Here is a 17953-nt window from a genome sequence, read left to right as displayed (position 1 = left end):
TGAGAGATGACGTTGACTCGGCCTCAACCCGAGTACTATTAGGTAATAACACGTGAAATCGGTCATTCACCGATTGGGCCCCACATCCCCTATCGATAACATTGGTTGACGCGACTTTGGTTGTTGTTGCCATTCAACTGTTATCGTTAGACGATGAGCTCGTATATGAGCAGCTCATTCCCAGCCAGCGGGTTCAACTCGCAATGGGACATCGATGTTGGCTATGACGACGATGTCCTCGATCAGAGCGAGGTACGTACCCCTCTGGTCCGCACTGACGGGCAGTATCAATATGCAGCGCGCGACCATATTCTCTTCTGCATTGATGCGTCGCAGTCGATGCAAACACCCGCTGCGGACGTGGAGAACGAAGCGGGTGTGATTCGGGGCAAGAGTCCGATGCACCAGGCGCTCGACGCGGTCGTCAAGATCGAGCGCACCAAAGTCATAACCGGCCCGAATGACAGTGTCGGCGTCCTGCTGTACAACGTCGACGTGAGCTCACTATAATGGGATGAGCTGACTACAGTCGGCCAAGGCGCCGCTGAGTGATAACGGGAGTGTTCGCGACGGCACGTACGTTGTGCAGTCGCTGCGAACAATCAGCGCCGAGGAGATCAAGCGCCTCATCAAGTTGCTGGAGCAGGCGAACGACGAGTATGCCGCAGAGGACGATGAGGACGCTCCTACAACCGAGCCCACAGTCCTGCGCGACAACTTCCCTGCAATCCCAGCCAAGGATGAACTGAACACCGCCGGTGTATTCCAGGCCTGCATGTACCTCTTCCGCGATGCGTGAGTTTTGCCGTTTTTCACGTAACTGACAGCAGCGGCAACCGTGTCACCGGCAACAAGCGTGTGTTCCTCATTACGGACCAGGACGAGCCGCCGGGGAGTGAGGTCAACCGCTCACCAGCGCGTACCGTGTTTACAGTATGCTGCTCGCCTTATCAGCAGCTGACGACAGGACATGACTGCGTATGGCGTGTCGATCAACACCTTCTTCATCAACCGCCCGGGCCATGTCTTCAACGCAAACAAGTTCTGGAATGTGAGCTACGCGGTCCAACTCAGTTGACCGACAGGATATCCTGCAGCGCCCAGAGACGTCCGACGGCTCGTCCTCCTCTGACGGCATGGAGGATCTTACCGACCTCATTTCCGAGCTGGTTGTCCGCCAGGCGCCTAAGCGGAAGCAGTTCTCCATCCCGCTCAAGTTCGGTGGACGAGATGGCGACATTGAGATCGGTATTGCTGGGTAGGTTACAGCTTCGGCATTAGCTAACAATCTAGTTACGCATTGATCTCCGAGCAGAAGAAGGGCGCGTCCAAGATGGTCCGCATGCGCGGGCAGGCTGTCGAGGAGGTCCAGACCAAGACGATATACACATCAGCCGTGAACTTATACCTTCGCTCAAGCTCACTCTCAGGAAACTGGTGCCGACCTGTCACCTGAAGAGCTCACGTCGGCGTACGAGCTCGGCGCGGAGGCAAAGATCGAGAACGTGCTCGAGCTGGAAAAGTGGGAGAGGCGCGATGGCGATGAGGAGGATGAAGACGGGGATGTGGTCATGGACCGCGGTTCCGCTGGCGGCGCTGGAGAACCACCCAAGCGAGTCGCGAAAACTCGGGTGAGCTCAGCAAGTACCTTTTGCTAACAACTAGCTCAAGTTCACAGATGAGCAGATCCGCAGCTACAAGACGTTGGATATCGAGCCACCACGTGAGTTGCGGTCCGCTCTTGTCACCCCACAGCTAACGCCAGAAATCAAGATTCTTGGCTTCCAGTCGCCCGATTACCTCGTCATGACGGACAACATCAAGCACTCCTACTTCATCTACCCCGACGAGTTGGTGAGCTAAGCGATTGTGGACATCAAGCTCATTTCAGACCTACACCGGCAGCACCCGGACCTTCACGGCACTCCTCAGGTCCTGTCTGAAACTCAACCGCCACGCGCTTGCCTTATGCCGCATTCGCGCCAGCAGCTCTCCTGAGTTCGCAGTGCTCGTGCCTCAGGAGGAGACGATAAACAAGAGGGAGGGCGGGCAGGACGACCCACCGGGGTTCCATGTCATCATCCTCCCGTTCGTGGACGACATTCGCGATCCGCCAAAGAAAATGACCTACAACCTTACAGGTAAGTATTGCAGCTACTTCCCGGATAGGCAGTTGACATTCGGCGAACGACGAGCAGACGAAAGCCATGGAGAAGCTCATGCGTCGGCTGCGCTTCAAGTCGGGCAAATACATATCGGACGTCTACCCGAATCCAGGTGAGCCCTTTGGTGTCTGATCGGCCTGACATGAGCCCTTCAGTACCACCAGCGGCAGTTACAGGCTCTCGCCTTTGAAGAGGACTTTGACACGGAGGAGTTCGAAGACAAGGCATTGCCCAAGTACGCTGGCATCCACAAGGCCGCGGGGCAGCTCATGAAGGACTGGAAGAAGCTGATTGACGACGACGAGCGTGCGGTCGAGAACGTGCTCAATCCCTCGTCCAAGCGGCACGTCGTGGCTGTGAGCTTTGACCTTGCCCCGCTAACGCAGATTGACCCAGCCGACCTCCAGGACATCCCGAGCTCGTATCGGAACGGCACGCTAGAGAAGGTTAGCTTTGCTATCTTGGAGAGAACTGACGCCAGCTCAAGGTCCAGGAGCTGCGCGACTACGCCAAAGTCAATGGTGAGTGACGTACGGGCTGTCAATGACCTCCAGGCATCAGCCTCTCGGGACGGACGAAGAAGGTCGACATCATCGAGGCGATTGCAGACCACTTGGCAAAGGGTACGGGGTCGACGGGCTCGAAGAAGTCGAAGCACTACTAGGAATGTTGTACATTTGTACTCGTAACACGTAATTTGGATTGGAATTGATCAGGAGAGTAGCGATTGACAAACCAAGCGTGTCGCGATCGCGGCGAGTGGTGCCCGATATGAGGAATGAGAGCGAGGTGACAACTACCTTCCTCGCACAAACTTGGAGCCTGTCTCACATGCTAGTCAGATACTCTTGTACTGTTCTCTGGTGGGAAAATAAAGGCTCCAAACTGCAATCTAACCATCACTCTCCTTGACCATATCCCCCTCATCTTTACTGTACCGCACCCTGTATCCCTCCTCGTAAACCATGTTCAACAACTTGCTCATCATCCCGGCATACATAGCCCCAAGCACCAGGCCAACCTTCCTCCACGTCACCATACAGCCACTACCCGTTATCCACTCCCCACAGTAGTGCGCTGACTTGGCGCAGTTGGCCCATCCTTCCCTCTCCTAACCTTCCAAACCACCGCCAACCCGTAATGCTGTCTTCCTCTGACAAAAATAATGATCAGCAAGCCAGTAACCCAACTGGCGCCATTTACGAGTCGCATCGACCGGACGTAGACCCAAAGGGGAGATACAGAGCTGCTCACAAACTCCTGCCACTCTATCTCTCCACAAACTGAAGAAGAAGAAGGTGAGACGGAGAAAGAGGATGGTGGCAGATGGAGATGACGGCCTAGGAGAAAGCAAAGCCGAAACCAGCAACTTTTGTCATCCACACGGTGTGTACGTTCAAACGTTGGTATGAGTGTTGGGTGGACCATCTCGCCGGACATTGAAATAGTGAACATGGCTGTTCCCCTCAAATACCCAGTTACGCTGTTCGAGCTACTTATAGTACCGTCCATTCATAGTATGTGAACCCTTACAGTACCTCATCGTTTCATTTACAATAGACCCCATCCCGCGTTTGGTCACTTGACCTTGAGGCAGTCTTTCATGTAACATCACCCTCTTGCAATCATTCATTTCATTTCTTCCTATATGATCTAGTTGGAGGGTTGAGAAGCGCGATCAGTAGCCCAGTTGACATCACACGCTGACTGAGGTCGTTGATATTGAGCGTTGATTAGGACGCTGTGATTATACAACCCAGGACGAAATGGCGACAACAGCCTTCCCAGCAGCATTTGACCCCCTCCCCAGTTCACCGTTACCACATTAAAACGACTAAACTGTCATTGTCAATCCTCTCTTTATCTCTTCGCATTTCGGACCCTCACCTTCCCTCCTGTCACTCAGAACTCTGATTCCAATACCTCTTGCAACTCTGTCCCTTTATCAACGTCCACCTCGGCCGTCCACCTTCCTGGTAGCTCACTCAACCTACTCAACTGCCATCCCGCATCCCCCCCCCCCCTCCTCCTCAAGTACGTTTTTTTCCTGTCACCTGTAGGAGACAGATCAAGACCAAGCCGGTCCTACCTCCTTGTCGGCAAACCCTCGACTCTCGCATAAAATCCATCTTCATCATTCTACTTCAAGGATAAAACGAATACCACACGCATTGCTCCACTATCCTCCCCCCCGGCCTACCGTCCTTAAAGCCCATTCCTACTCCAAGATGGACGGCTATGTGGGTACTTGTTTTCGGTGTTACAGTCTCCACCTAAAATGTGACACATTGACACCCTGTGAAGAATGTTCAGAGGCCCAAGCGCAGTGGTACGTATTGGCCCGGGGACTCTCGCTCATCATAGCGAACGTCTCTCGGCTTGTGGTCACTGCTTTGCACACCGCGTGAAATCTGATGCCCGGGAAGTTTGCTGGCGATGCAAGAAGGATGATCTGGAATGGTATGGTCGTTCGGTAAACTGGCTCACCATTAACAGGGTCCGTGGAGAGAACTACGTCACCCGGAAGATCGAACCCGAGCCGGAGTCACAGCCTGGAGAGCCCAACGAGCCCAAAAGTGCTACCATCCAGAAAGAAGAAGGTGACCCTCAGGCATCATTGGACCCAAGCCCACTTGCGAACATGAAACCGTATGCCAACAGCTGAGTCATACTAACCTATCTAGCAATGAGGAAGCTACAACGTCCATGTCCACCGCTAGCTCTGCTGTTCTTTCAAACGTTGCGAATCTTGACAAGACGATTGTCGTGCTCGGCGTTTTCGCGTTCCTGGGCAAGCGGGTCGCAGAATATTTTGACAAGTCTCTCGGGTGGAGCGTAGTTGGCATCCTCACGGAACGTGATGACACGCCGTCGAGTAAGTTGTATGATATGGGGAATTCAGTTGGCTAGCTCGTTCTCTGACGCCAGACATGTCCTCGAGGTTCAACTTTATCCGAATCGATACAAGGAAGGATCTGTGTCGAGCCTCACAAGTTCCCGGACGATGGAAAGGCGCATATGGGGCGTTTGTAGATCCGGCCTGGGTGCAGGACTTGGACCCGAACGTCCGTGGTCCATGGAAGCGTGGAGAGGTTGCCAGTCTGCTCGCTACATTCCATTTCAAACACATCATACACTCGGTTCCTGAGCCTGAGAGAGTGAACCAACCTCAGCTATGGGAATACATGCGCCAATTCACCAAATACCTACGCGTTCATACCAGCAGCTACATCACTCGTCTCATCACCGGCTACAACTATCCAGATATTGTTCAAGAACTCCTCCTTCCTGTAAATGGGCTTTTCGTCATGGGGGTTATTGAAGGACTAGAAGATGTGGACTTGCCATGTGTGTCTCTGGACCAGATCGGGCTCTGGGTCGACTCCGTCATTCGCAACAAGCGTCCAAGTGTCGAAAGTAAAGATTGGGAAATTGTGCAGGCATTCGGGGAGTACCTGCCCAGCCACAAAATCCACTCCATTCTCAACCTATCCACCCAACAGGACATCGGGTCAGTGGACTGGAGGAGCTTGTTGAGAGAGGGTGACGGGGGGGTGAAGGCCAAGAGGTACAAGCTCTATCGCTACAATCGGCCCGGCGCCCCTTGTTCAAAATTGGACTCCATTATACCCCAGATATGGAGTTTCGCTACCTGGCTCCAACAACCTTCGGCATCAGCCACACTTAAAGAGTGGGGTCTTGATCTACTACCGCCTGTCCATAGCCCCCCGGAGACAACATTGCGCACCCCCGCTACCGGCGTCATTTCGTTGGGTAGCACACATTAGGGCTGTCCTCATCCAGTTACGCCTCGCGAACCCTCTGCCCCGCCGTTTCTCATTGGTGTCGCCCAAGTTCGACATCACTATGCCGAGCACCTGTACCCTGTAATGAACGATAAGTAAATGTGTTCTTTGTCAGTACACGGCCCCTAGATCAGGCTTCCGTCACATTTGAATACTGGGAGACGCACCGGGTGTCCAGTGAGCATACTAGTAGAACACACTCCACATCCACCCGCTTTCGAGGATGGAACGGCGCCGAGAATGGCACCGCCTCTACGACAGTAACCTCAGATGCCAAGGTGCGTTGATCCGGCCGAGGGGATACGTACAAATACATGATGCCAGTCTATGCTTCTGCTCTCGCGTACCTCGTCCTCCCTTCTCTACGTCATGCCCAAACGGATCTTCTCCGCTGCGAGCTCCTGCTCGCGCGCGCGGATCTCGGCCTTGGCCAACTGCGACGCCTGCTGTTTTGATGGCTGGTGATAGAGGACTAGGTGTGAGCGTCTGCGATTGTGGTCTACCTCCAACGCCTAAACCAACAGTGGCAAAACATGCGGCCGCCGCGCTTCTCGCTCGCTGGACACTCGGCTCCTCTTCCATCTACACCACGCCGACTCACCGACAATGTACCGCTCCATGAGGTGGAAACCGTTCAGGTGGTTGATGGCCTCCTTGGCATCGTCGGGGCTTTCGTACACGACGTACGCTGTGCCCTTGGTCTTGAGATCGGACGACGTGCCGACGCGCACCTGCCGAATGGGGCCGTACTTGCCAAAGAGGTCGTACAGGTCCGCGCCCGTGATGTTGAAGTTGCTGCTGTCAGCTCCCTGGTGGGATATGGAAGCTCACAGGTTCTTGATGCTGGGGTTAGCTTACAAGCAACGTCAAGTGGCTACTCACAACAGCGTGCGGGCCGTTAGGGGATCGCGCGGTGCTTGAGACATGGTGATGGGATGTGTCAACAATCAACAATCACTCGAGAGGTTACATGTTCGTTGGGTGGCAAGTCGAGAGTGGAGGATGGGATAAATCTCGTTAAAGTATCCAATGAATATTCCACGTGGCGACTTTGATGCCCGACTGATTGTCAAAGATTTCGAGATTTGGCCTCTTGGCCGGGCTCGAGCTACTCCATCACACTCGTACACCCAACCACTAAAATGGCCACCGTCGTCTCCCTCCCCCTCACCCTCGCCGCCTCGCCTTCAGGCTACAAGAAGCCCGCGCCCGGAAAGGCGTCCAAGCCCGTCGACCGCCCGGTCTACCCGGCTGGCCCGAGCTACATCTCCTACGCGCGTCGTGAGCTCCTCCAGATCTCGTTTGCCGAGTGCGACGAGGCCACGACCTCTGCCCGTGCGGCTGCGGCCGCCAAGGCTAAGGCTGGCGAGGCCGAGGTCCTCTTCCCTGGTCTTGGAGAGGAGGATGAGGCTGCGCAGCTCCTCGCCTCGGACCCTAAGGAGTGGAAGAAGCAGGACCACTACGCTGTCCTTGGTCTCGGACACTTGCGGTACAAGGCCACCGACGACCACATCAAGGTTGCGCGTGAGTTTTAGGTTCCTTTAGGAGGTGTTTTGGAGTATCTGGGCCGCCAGCTACATGACGCCGATACGTCATCTGGAACCATCTGTGATCTTTTTGACCCACCACGCTCTTGCTCGGTGCTGACCCCAGACCGCCGCAAGGTCCTCCGCCACCACCCCGACAAGAAGGCCGACCACGACGACGGCTTCTTCAAGTGCATCCAGAAGGCGCACGAGACGCTCACCAGCAACGAGAAGCGTCGCCAGTTCGACTCTGCCGACTGGAACATTGCCGACGACGTGCCCAACCCCAAGTCGGTCCCTGCCGACAAGTACACCGAGGTCTTTGGCGCCATCTTTGTGCGCGAGGGTCGTTTCTCCAACGTGCAGCCCGTGGCCGAGTTTGGTGGACCCGACGCTAGCAAGGAGCAGGTCGAGGGCTTCTACGACTTCTGGTACAACTTTGACTCGTGGCGTTCGTTTGAGTGGCACGACAAGGAGGCCAACGAGGGTTCGGACAGCCGTGACGAGAAGCGCTTCACCGAGAAGAAGAACAAGGCCGAGCGCCAGCGCATGAAGAAGGAGGACAACACGCGTGTGCGTGAGCTCGTTGACTCTGTTCTTGCCAACGACCCCCGTATCAAGCGTATCAAGGAGGAGGAGAAGGCTGCTCGCCTCGCCAAGAAGAAGGGCGGTGCGGCGCAGCAGGGCAAGCAGACCAAGCTGAGCCCCGCCGACATCAAGAAGGCTGCCGAGGCCAAGCGCAAGGAGGAGGAGGAGAAGAAGAAGGCCGATGCGGCCGCCAACGCCGTGTCCAAGGCCGACCGCGACGCCGCCAAGAAGGCCAAGGAGGCTGCACGCAAGAACCTCAAGAAGTGGAAGAAGTCCATTTCCGCCGTCATCGCCGCCTCCAACTACTTCCAGGAAGGGACTGCCTCGCCTGCTGTCGTCGAGAAGCAGCTTGGCGAGCTCGACGCTTACTGCGAGATTGCCGAGCCCGAGGCCGTCAAGGACCTCAAGGAGAAGATTGAGAAGGCTGGTGCTGGTGCCGCCGCCAAGGAGGTGCTCAAGGCCCAGGTCGCTGCGCTTGGCGACAAGGCCGCCGGCAAGTTTACCGAGTTCGCCTAAGCGGTCGTATATGGAGACGTAGACAGTAGAGGGCAGCGCGTAGTTGTGCGGCCTGCATATTAATAGATGCTATTGCTTGCATCTTCCGTGTGGGGTGGGTGTTGGACGGCGCTTGATTGTTTTATTTATTTTTCGACAGAGTTGAAGATGTGCACACCTGCGGCCTGAAAGTGACGTCTGACCTCGAGAGCCGCCTCGACTTGTTGCCAAATTTCGTAGGCCAGCGTGGAATGCTAGACATGAGGAATCAGTGCTGCGCGAATCGGCGTACTTTGCGGATGAGACCCTCGCGCACCACTGAACACTGACCTAGTTATCCTCTGTCAGCAACGAGTCTCGGGATCTGGATGTGCCGACCGCTGAGTAAGGTGGACGACCGCCGTGTGCATCACGTTAAAGCGTCTGGACATTAGTGCAATGAGGGCGACAGTGCGGCTACAACGAAGGTGTACACCGACGTGACGTCGACGCAGCGGGGGTTCCGCACTGACAACATGGGTCAGCAAGGAATGCTACCCACTCGGTTCCGCACCATGTCCCCCGGCACCGTCGGCATCACGTGGTCACCGACCTCGGCGTGCTCTGAACTTGGAACAAGGGCCGTCGACGCATCGGCATGTTTCTCACCGCACCCGCAGAACTATGGTGTGAACAGAAACGCTGACTCATGGGATAAGCTGACCGCCTGGCTGGCTAAGCAGTTTGATGGACAAGCACCGCGCTCGGTACACTGTGAACGCTGGACAGTGTGCACCGTCGAGGTATATAATCTTGCCAAAGAATGTGGTCAACTCAAGCTCTCCAGCTCTTCATCCTTCCAGCCCTCTAGCTCTCTAGCTCTCCAGCCCTCCAGCTCTCCAGCCCTCCAGCTCTCCAGCCCTCCAGCTCTCCAGCCCTCCAGCTCTCTAGCCCTCCAGCTCTCTAGCTCTCCAGAATCTTCTCAGCACCTCTCACAATGACCAACACCAAGACCATCGTCGTGTTCGGCGTCACGGGCAACCAAGGCTCCAGCACCGCCCGCGCCCTCCTCGCGGCAAACTACTCCGTGGTGGGAATCACGCGCGACACGACCTCCTCCAAGGCTCAAGGTAAGTCGACCCCTCCCCTCGTTGTCTATCTAACACCAGCCCTTAAAGCACTAGGCGTCAAACTGCACAAGGCCGACCTCGACGCTCCTGAATCCTACGCTCCCGCCCTACAGAACGCTTGGGGCGTCTTCCTAAACCTCGACTACTGGGTCCACTATGATGGCACTAACGGACGCGCCGCCCAAGCCAAGGAAGAAGCGCAAGGCCGCGCTGCAGTTGACGCGATCAAGGCTGCCGGTGTTCAGCGGGTCGTTTATTCAACGCTGGATTCTCTCGGAACAGTGCCGCACTTTGATTCCAAGGCTACTATTGCTGGATATGTGCGGGACAGCGGGGTGCCGTTCACCCTGCTCTACACGAGCTATTATTATTCCAATATCCTCTCCGGCCAGATCAAGGAGGTCGACGGCGGTTTACTCCTCGATCTCGGCATGCCGGACGACGCGGTCCTTCCGTCGTATGCTGTTGAGCAGACTGGTAAGCTGATCAGGAAGGGAGGAGCTGACTCCAGGCCTCTGGGCTGTCAAGGCCTTCGAACCTGAGTGGATCGGGAAGGACATGTACGCCGCTGGAGAAAATATGTCTATCGCCGACATTGCGGCTGCTCTCGCGCGTGTGACAGGTCGCAACGTCACCACGCGCCACGTTACCCTCGCTGAATTCGAGGCCGACACGACGACCGATCGCGAGTGGTACGTCAACTTTGTTGCCGTTGTCGAGAAACGCTTCACCCGCGATGTGGCCAAGAGTCGCGAGACCGTGCCTCAGGCATGGGACTTTGACACCTGGGCCAAGGAGACTGGCAGCCTCGACAAGTGGCGCAAGTAGTGTGTGATCGCGGTATCTGCCGTAGAGCCATGCAGCCATTGCACACTCTACACACTCTACATCTAACACTGTACATGTTGTCTATTGGGTTCCGTTCACAATCCGATCCACCACCTACGATAGGAAGCACCTAATAGGGCTTGTAGGTCGAGAGACCCATCTTCTCCGCACCCTCAACCAGCTGATCGACGTTGGCGACATATTCGGCAAGCTGATGTTAGCACACTGCGGAATATGTTGTCCAGCTTTCTCGTCGGCACGAAAGCTGAAGGTACATCCTCACCCGCGACGCAGCGTCACTGAGCTCGGGAGACTTACCATAAGCTTCTTGTCCGAGACGGGCCGCACACGCTGCCCGTCCTCGCCCACAGTGCCAGTCAGCACTCTGCGGCTCGGCGTGAGCGCGGTGGACGACGAGTTAGGCAGATGCCCCTTGGTCAGCTCGGACGGGAAGCCCTTGGAGCGCTGGACAGCAGGTGTCGACGATGACGAGCGCGTCGGGTTCGGTGTTCCGAGCGGGGCGGCGCTGTGGACGCGCAGATGGCCAGCGCGACGGGCGACCTCCTCAGGTGTCGTGCTCTGCGCTAAGGGGGACTTGGAGGGCCGGCTCGCTCGGCGGGCGAGGAGGCCTGGGTCTGTGTCCAGCGAGTGCTGGGTCGTGGCCTTGGGCTTAGAAAGCAGTGAGGACGAGGCCGACGACTTGTTACCAAAACCCGAGGAAGATTTGTCACCTGCAGAGGAAGGAGCGCGCGACAGCTCCGAGCTTGGTGCGCGCGAGGAGCGGGATGAGCTTCTCGAGATCGCCGGGGAGGGGAGCACCGCACTTGTTGACACGCTCTGACGGTGTCTAGACCTCGTGTTCGCCCCTATCTGCCCGGCCTTCTGCACGACAGTCGAGCTCGATGAGCTCGAGCCACTGGAGGACACATTTGACGCTTGGCTAAATTCAGAGCTGGCGCTCGAGACTCTGTCGGCCCGGGCGTCCATCTTGCGCTGCGCGTCCAGCCACGCTGCCGAGTCACGCTTCGTTAACGATCCGTCCGACTCATCATCGCTACGCGGGGAGGGGGGAACAGGGGCCAGCGACGTCCCGCTCGAGTTTGCCGACGTATCGCGTTCGAAGCGGCGGGCAGAAGGCGTCTGGAAACCAAGCGTCTGCTTGGGCGGCTTGCGTGGCGTCTGGGGGGTGAAGGGAAGGTCGGATTCATGGGGTGTCGTTGAGCCGGAGCGCCGGCCTTCAGTGACGAACGACTGAGGCTCGGGTGTCTGATAACGGCCGGTGTCCAATCCCGCAGCCGAGGTGGAGCCTGAAGGCAGCGCAGGCTCTGCCCCGTCCTCCGGCTGGAGGTAAAAGTGGAGGAACTCCATAGCCTTAATCCTGTCTGTCAGCTCTGATACAGATGGTTCAGCTCACTTTACGTCCCTCTCGACACTGCCACCACGGAGCACGCGGCTGACGGCCTCGAGACCGTTCAAGTCCTCAAACATGCGAGCGTTGTTGGGCGCGTCGATGAGGATGCAGAATAGAAGATCGAGGAGTAAGTAAACCGTCGTCTTCTTGCCCTCTGGAGACAGCTGGCTGCGCAGGAGCATAACGAGGTCAATGAACATCTTGGGTCAGTACGTCAACAAAGGTTTGGCTCACCTCCATGGCCCACATCTGGCCGGCAGTGGCCTTGCACGACTTGGAGAGAAGGCAGAGGCCCTGGAGGATGTTGACGGCGACGTCGAGCTCAGGCCTCAGGTGCTGTGCCAAGTCGTCGTTGGGGAGGAGAGCGGTGCCAGAACCACGTTTGATGAGTGAGGCTGTGTGCCGCCCCATTAAAGCGAGGACGGGCTCGTGGCCTGGAATCAGCTTGCATACTGGTCAGGTAGCTTACACTTGAGTTCGAGCAGGTCTGCGAGAGGCACGCCCTGTCCGGCGTAGGCCAATATGAGCGTCGCCTCGAGTTGCCGTAGCGCGTGTACCCGGCGGCGACCTGAGCTGCGGAGACTCCGGAGCTGGTGTCAGCTGCGAAATAGTGAAACTAGCTCACAACGTCGAGGACGGGAACGAGATCGTCAACAGACTGCAGAGGGTCGACGGGGGCGAGGCTGCTCATCCGGCTTCGTGAAGAAGGTTGGTCGACCATGGCGGAAAGTGCCGACGAGGAATAGGATTTACGGTGTTCCCGACGTTCTCGACGGCCTCCTGGCCCTCCGGGAGTATCCATGGTGGTGATGTAACTTGGCGAGTTGATAGATTGTGTAGTTGTGTAGTTGACAAAAGGTGAAGAAGGTGTTTATGTTTGGGTAGCAGGAAGACAGTCACGAACCTGTTGTTTACGTTAGATTTGATTCCGCTCATGTTGGATGGAGGGTGTCCAGAAGCGAAAGCCCTTCCCTCGGTGGCGTCGAACGCGTCTCACACCATGCACAGTCATCCTCTTTCAACTTCTTTCACTCTCCACCTGCGCAAGCCGTGCGATTCACAAAACACCGTGCGCAAGTGCGTGCAGTGCACTGACTCGCCCTGACGACAACCTTTCCGACGTGTTTGGTGAGAACCGCGCCAGAGTCACACCGTGACATCCCTCTCGGGCCCTCTCGGGAGGTCAAGACGGCGGGAGAATGAAAACAAAAAACAAGCAACAGTTTGGGCGACGATTGGTCCCAGCGCAGCGATCATCAAGCTGCATGGAATCTACAAAACACGGGTTGGTTTCTCTCTATCCTGTAAGCGGGCAACCTGCAGCCTGGAGCGGTGGGGCGGTCTGGTCCGAGAATGAGTCGAACAAGCGACGAGGAGACTCTGGGAGCGTTAGCCCAGCCTTTGGACCACTCACAGAACAAACCACAGAACCGCCTCCTGCGTACAACCACTGGCCGTGGTTGGCGAGAACGGAACAGCCTGTGCATCCTTATGCCGCGGGCGGGGGCTGGAGGGGGAGCGCGTCTTGGGGCTCGCCGGTGGAAGAAGCCAAAGCGTGAGCGGGCGGGGGCTGGAGGGGGAGCGCGTCTTGGGGCTCGCCGGTGGAAGAAGCCAAAGCGTGAGCGGCGCGGGGGCGGTGGGTTGGCGTGGCGCCTGCGGAACATCCTTGTGTGCGTTTGTGTTGGGGTAGAGACGCCTATTGAGGTTGAGGATAAGATGAGGTTGATAAGGTAGTGTGGTGGGCCTCTAACATCAATGAGGAGAGGCTTAAGTATTGGTGACTAGCATAGCCAAGTCGCGAGTCTGGCGTCGATGACGCCAGATACCAGTAGCGCCAGTCGTCGTCATTGACATCACTGGCGCTACCGGTATCTGGCGTCATCGGACTTGAGATCGGAATAGAGCACCACAGCATCGGCGTGCCTGCTGCGCTCGGCGCTGAGTGCGGGGCGATGGAGCGCTGACATTGGGGATGGTCGAGATGAGCACAATGGCGTTGTTGAGCTGTTGATGAGGTCATCGAAGGAATGTTTGGTTTTGGTGGCCACCCCGCGCCACCCGGCCCCACTTGAATTATTCGGTTGTCAAGGGGCCGGAACACCGGCCCAGAGCAGTTAGCCGCACGAGAGCTGGCTGGGCACTAGAAGTGGTTGCGAGATTGCGGTACAACTGACAGTGGTCCAGCTCTGCTAAACCTTTACATATGCTATCCGCTTACTGACACAATATCTCCCTATGTCTATGCCTGGGCACCCTGCTGCTGCTTCTCGAGAGCCTCGCGGCGCGAAAGCGAGTTGGGGTCGAGGTACGGCTTCTCGCCGAGCGATAGCCCGCGCGTACCCTCACGGACATTGTCGTCGAGGTCGAACGTCGCCGAGTGGAAAGTGCACCGGTTGTCCCAGATCGCCACCGAGTTTGGCTCCCAACGGAACCGGACCTGGATGTCCTGGTTGTCCGAGACATGGTTGAAGAGGAACTCGAGGAGCTGGTCGCTCTCGTACGGCGTGAGCTCGACAATCCGCTGCGTAAACTCGCGGTTGACGAAGAGCCCCTTCCAGCCCGTAAGTGGATGGGTACGGATGACGGGGTGAATGGCCTCTAGATCCTGTCCGACGTTCTCGGGTGAGCCGCGGTTCTCCCTGAACTCTGGGATACCGTACTTTTGAGCGAGCTGGATGAATCCCAGTCCCTTGTGGAGGGCAGTGAGGCCTTCGAGGAACTTGCGCATGTGGGGCGAAAGGCGGTCGTACGCGTCGTACGCGCTGGCCCAGAGCGTGTCACCGCCAGTCTCGGGAACGGTACGGATGGTGAGGCACGCATAGTCGGCCGGGACAGGCTCGTAGGTAATGTCCGAGTGCCAGCAGTGCTTGCCTACCCGGCGGAGGAGCATCTTGCTCTGGTCGCGCTTGAACTTTTCACCAAAGACGTAGTTGTTCGAGATGCGGGCGACCTCATCTCCCTCGTTCTGGCCGGGCGCCGTGCAGGGGTTGACGTGAAGGCCTGAGGTCTCCGGCTTGCCGCCAAGAAGACCGAGAGAGTGAACGAGCTTGAGCTGCTCCTGGGTGCTGATCTCGGTGTTGCGGAAGAAGACGACACCGCGCTCGCTCACGAGCCGACCGAGGGCACGGAGAGAGGCTGGGTCGTCGAGAATGTCGCGGAGGGAGACGATCGGCTTGCCGCTCTTGTCGCGGTAGTCGCCATCAACGCGGAACTCGGTACCGATACCAGGCGTGTTGTCAAAATGGGCAAAGGTGCGGAGGTCGACGACGGGGCCCTGTGGAGCCGCCGCGGCTTTAAGGGCCGCCATGTCAATGCGGGGGGGCTCGTTGATCGCTGCAGGTGCCATTGTTGTTGTGATTGAGAGGGGATTATGGTTAGCTCGAGCTACCGGGGCCACCTTATATCTCCCACTGCGGCGCTCATTGATGCTAACGTTGAGCGCTGCATATCACGAATGCACCACGGACAAGGGCCTGATGCAGAGTAGGTTGAGTGTGCGTGGACAGGTGATAATGCGGGGGGGTCAGGTGAGTTTGGTGGCTTGGCTTCAGGCACATCGCTGATGGCCGAAATGAACTTGTCTCTGATGTGCCACTTCAACTGCCCACCTCGCAAGATAACGAAGCCGGAAACTACTCTGCCGTTCCTTCGGCTTACGGCTTTCGTGCCCATCTGCTCATAATCCAATCGGCCAATTCCCAACTATACGCTGGCCCCATGGAGACCCGTACACTCGTATGGTGAGCGGATTTACATCCATTACGAGCGGAAGAGTACAAAGCAACCAGAATTTGGAGTGAGCATGAGTGACCATCTGGAATGGAACAGGCCCTTTCGGCGGCCACAACGTTGAGCCGGTCAGAGACATCATTATCTAATCTGCTACTCATCACATCTCCTCCGCAGCCCCGCTCACCCGCCCCGGTCTGACCATTGGCCTGGTGCGCTCGGCGTTGCGTTGATGGGGCGCCCAGCGCTCTGGGCGAACAGATCACGAATGTGGTTATCAACGAACGGGCGCACTAGAACAACCAGACATTACGGCTTCGCAGGTTGCAGAAAGTCGGGCCCTCCAAACCCAGCGCTGCCAGCCGATGGCGGGCCGAAGGCGAATCTCTGATTGCCGAGCGCTGTGCGTCGTTTGGAGTACCAGCCCAAGGGCAGAGAGAGTCGCACTCGTGACACCTTCAGGAGTGCTCTGTGCTGGTGAGTTAGAGTCAGAACAGAGAGTTAAGGCAGTCGTGTGCAAACATCGCCTTCAGCAACTATTCACAGCCTGGCCGACCGTGACTTGACGTTGGCGCAGCACCCAAATGCTCGCCAACCACCCCCCCCCGGGTCTATAACCCTTCGCTCAGAGCAGAGTCCTAGCATTCAACAATAATGTACACCTAGCAGCTAGCTGGCTAGTGGTCACGGGATATATGGCGGCTGAGATCGACCGAGCGGCGGTCGCGCGAGCGCGAGCGCTCACGACTCCGGCTGCGGGAGAGAACGAGGTCGTCGTCGCCCACGAGCGACGAGTACTGCCCTCTCTTGCCAGCCGCCTCGCGCTTGTCTAGTGTCTTCTTGACCTTGCGGACAGGGCGCACAACGACAACCGGGATGGGGGAGTGAGAGATGGCAAAGCGTGAGATGCTGCCCATGCCCGGCGCGGAGAAGGCCTTGGACCAGTTGGCAAGGCGCGAGCGCTGGCCCTTTGTTCCAACGATGAGGGCTGGAGTCAGCATCTGTGAAGAACGTGTGTTGTAGCGATGGCGAATAAGGCGCGTGGTGTGCAATGCTGCGCGTGGCCAGAATTAGCCACTGCTCTGGCTCTGGCCGACGCACCCCGTGCGCGCGAAGTATGCGGTACGAAACGCCACGTGATGACTGCCATGCTACACAGCGTGACTCACAGTCTGGGCGGTACAGCGCGATCATCTTGAGGATCATGTCTGGGATGGGCCCGACGACAATCTCAACAATGGCGGATATCTGGTGTTAGCTGGCCCTTGCGGGAGCCCTACCTTGCGTCCATACTCCTCGTCGTTCTTGTGCAAGACGGTCTGGAGGAGGTTCTGCGCCTCTTCACGCAGCTCCTCGTGCGCACTCTCAGTGTGGCGTTCTGGCGTGAGCCGGCGCAACAGGAACCCGACCGGTGCGGTGCCTCGCACTCACCTGATTCGGAGATGTCCTTTACGCGCATGGCAATAACCTCGTCGCCATCCTCGACCATCTCGCTCATGAGCCAGTCGAGTGCGTACTCGCCCGACTCGTCTGGGCTTACGGCGACGAGAAAGACGCGCGTGTTGCGCGAGCGCTTGTATCCCTCGCTCTTTGCCTTTGGGTCAGCGCAAGTGCCAAGGGGGCTGCGGAGTGTCCCGGCGCATTAATTTCAAGCAGGTAATAAACCAGGGTGGAGGACCGTGAGGGGGCCGATCACGATCCTGTACCACGAGATTTGGATAATGCCGCTCACAGTGCGGTGAGATTTGGACAATGCCGCCTATCACCTCTAGCCCCTTCGTCCCGGGTCTTGCAAGACTCGACCGGCAACAAGCTTGCTCCAGCCGGCAACAAGCTTCCTCCAGCCACCAGAAGCCACCAGTCATGACCAAGCAAACTCACCTGTGCGGTAAACGTGAAGAGCGTGTCTGGTAGGTCGTCAAACGTCTCAAATGCCACCTTCTTGCGGTACTTTCCGCCGTCGACACTCATGCTGTCCGTGTGGGTGCGGGGGAAACCAACATTGCTCCAACCCGACGAGCCCGGTGGCCCCGAGATGGATGTGCGTGGGGTGTGGGTCGTACTCAGGATGCCGGCGGGCGGGTTGGGAGAGGTGGGTGAGAAGGACCCGGAGCTTGCCGAAGGTGGCGGGGCATCGGCGAGCTTGATGTGAGGAAGGTTGGTGTTGGAACCCATTGATGCGTCGTCGCTTGCGCGAAGGACAGGGCGGATGAGAGGAGGTGGTGTGTGACTCATGTTGTGGATGGTGTTGTGGATGGTGCTGGGTAATAGACGATGGATGGGAGACTTGTGAGTT

At 57.4% G+C, this 17953-nt stretch overlaps 8 protein-coding genes across 8 annotated transcripts; 4 read left to right on the top strand and 4 right to left on the bottom strand.

Annotated features, from left to right (window-relative positions):
• Window positions 1–153: 153 nt before the first annotated feature.
• KU70 (uncharacterized protein) lies at window positions 154–2829 on the top strand (the record flags this gene model as incomplete). Its single annotated transcript, XM_060597143.1, has 16 exons — window positions 154–252; window positions 286–495; window positions 530–795; window positions 831–933; window positions 968–1051; window positions 1086–1258; window positions 1294–1396; window positions 1431–1631; window positions 1666–1723; window positions 1766–1854; window positions 1892–2141; window positions 2206–2277; window positions 2313–2521; window positions 2552–2611; window positions 2647–2686; window positions 2720–2829. The coding sequence occupies 16 exons, from the start codon at window positions 154–156 to the stop codon at window positions 2827–2829; spliced, it is 2127 nt and encodes a 708-aa protein (XP_060454066.1).
• Window positions 2830–4871: 2042 nt separating this feature from the next.
• CcaverHIS019_0201610 (uncharacterized protein) lies at window positions 4872–6056 on the top strand (the record flags this gene model as incomplete). Its single annotated transcript, XM_060597142.1, has 3 exons — window positions 4872–5040; window positions 5094–5106; window positions 5954–6056. The coding sequence occupies 3 exons, from the start codon at window positions 4872–4874 to the stop codon at window positions 6054–6056; spliced, it is 285 nt and encodes a 94-aa protein (XP_060454065.1).
• A 277-nt stretch (window positions 6057–6333) lies between these two features.
• Window positions 6334–6897, bottom strand: CcaverHIS019_0201600 (uncharacterized protein; the record flags this gene model as incomplete). Its single annotated transcript, XM_060597141.1, has 4 exons — window positions 6334–6443; window positions 6573–6766; window positions 6803–6814; window positions 6854–6897. 4 exons carry the CDS (start codon window positions 6895–6897, stop codon window positions 6334–6336), a joined length of 360 nt encoding a protein of 119 aa, XP_060454064.1.
• A 216-nt stretch (window positions 6898–7113) lies between these two features.
• Window positions 7114–8601, top strand: zuo1 (uncharacterized protein; the record flags this gene model as incomplete). Its single annotated transcript, XM_060597140.1, has 2 exons — window positions 7114–7495; window positions 7625–8601. The coding sequence occupies 2 exons, from the start codon at window positions 7114–7116 to the stop codon at window positions 8599–8601; spliced, it is 1359 nt and encodes a 452-aa protein (XP_060454063.1).
• Window positions 8602–9556: 955 nt separating this feature from the next.
• CcaverHIS019_0201580 (uncharacterized protein) lies at window positions 9557–10517 on the top strand (the record flags this gene model as incomplete). Its single annotated transcript, XM_060597139.1, has 3 exons — window positions 9557–9689; window positions 9729–10166; window positions 10201–10517. The coding sequence occupies 3 exons, from the start codon at window positions 9557–9559 to the stop codon at window positions 10515–10517; spliced, it is 888 nt and encodes a 295-aa protein (XP_060454062.1).
• Window positions 10518–10647: 130 nt separating this feature from the next.
• CcaverHIS019_0201570 (uncharacterized protein) lies at window positions 10648–12649 on the bottom strand (the record flags this gene model as incomplete). Its single annotated transcript, XM_060597138.1, has 6 exons — window positions 10648–10728; window positions 10836–11895; window positions 11932–12128; window positions 12163–12362; window positions 12398–12518; window positions 12554–12649. 6 exons carry the CDS (start codon window positions 12647–12649, stop codon window positions 10648–10650), a joined length of 1755 nt encoding a protein of 584 aa, XP_060454061.1.
• Window positions 12650–14167: 1518 nt separating this feature from the next.
• Window positions 14168–15274, bottom strand: CcaverHIS019_0201560 (uncharacterized protein; the record flags this gene model as incomplete). Its single annotated transcript, XM_060597137.1, has 1 exon — window positions 14168–15274. One exon carries the CDS (start codon window positions 15272–15274, stop codon window positions 14168–14170), a length of 1107 nt encoding a protein of 368 aa, XP_060454060.1.
• Window positions 15275–16334: 1060 nt separating this feature from the next.
• Window positions 16335–17892, bottom strand: CcaverHIS019_0201550 (uncharacterized protein; the record flags this gene model as incomplete). The annotated part of the gene is made up of 5 exons (XM_060597136.1): window positions 16335–16645; window positions 16827–16905; window positions 16938–17035; window positions 17089–17251; window positions 17539–17892. The coding sequence occupies 5 exons, from the start codon at window positions 17890–17892 to the stop codon at window positions 16335–16337; spliced, it is 1005 nt and encodes a 334-aa protein (XP_060454059.1).
• Window positions 17893–17953: the final 61 nt, after the last annotated feature.

This window comes from Cutaneotrichosporon cavernicola, assembly GCF_030864355.1.
Source record: "Cutaneotrichosporon cavernicola HIS019 DNA, chromosome: 2".
NCBI classification, from domain to species: domain Eukaryota; kingdom Fungi; phylum Basidiomycota; class Tremellomycetes; order Trichosporonales; family Trichosporonaceae; genus Cutaneotrichosporon; species Cutaneotrichosporon cavernicola.
The sequence above is the reverse complement of the archived record's forward strand: the minus strand, read 5'-3'. Positions and strand labels throughout refer to the sequence as shown.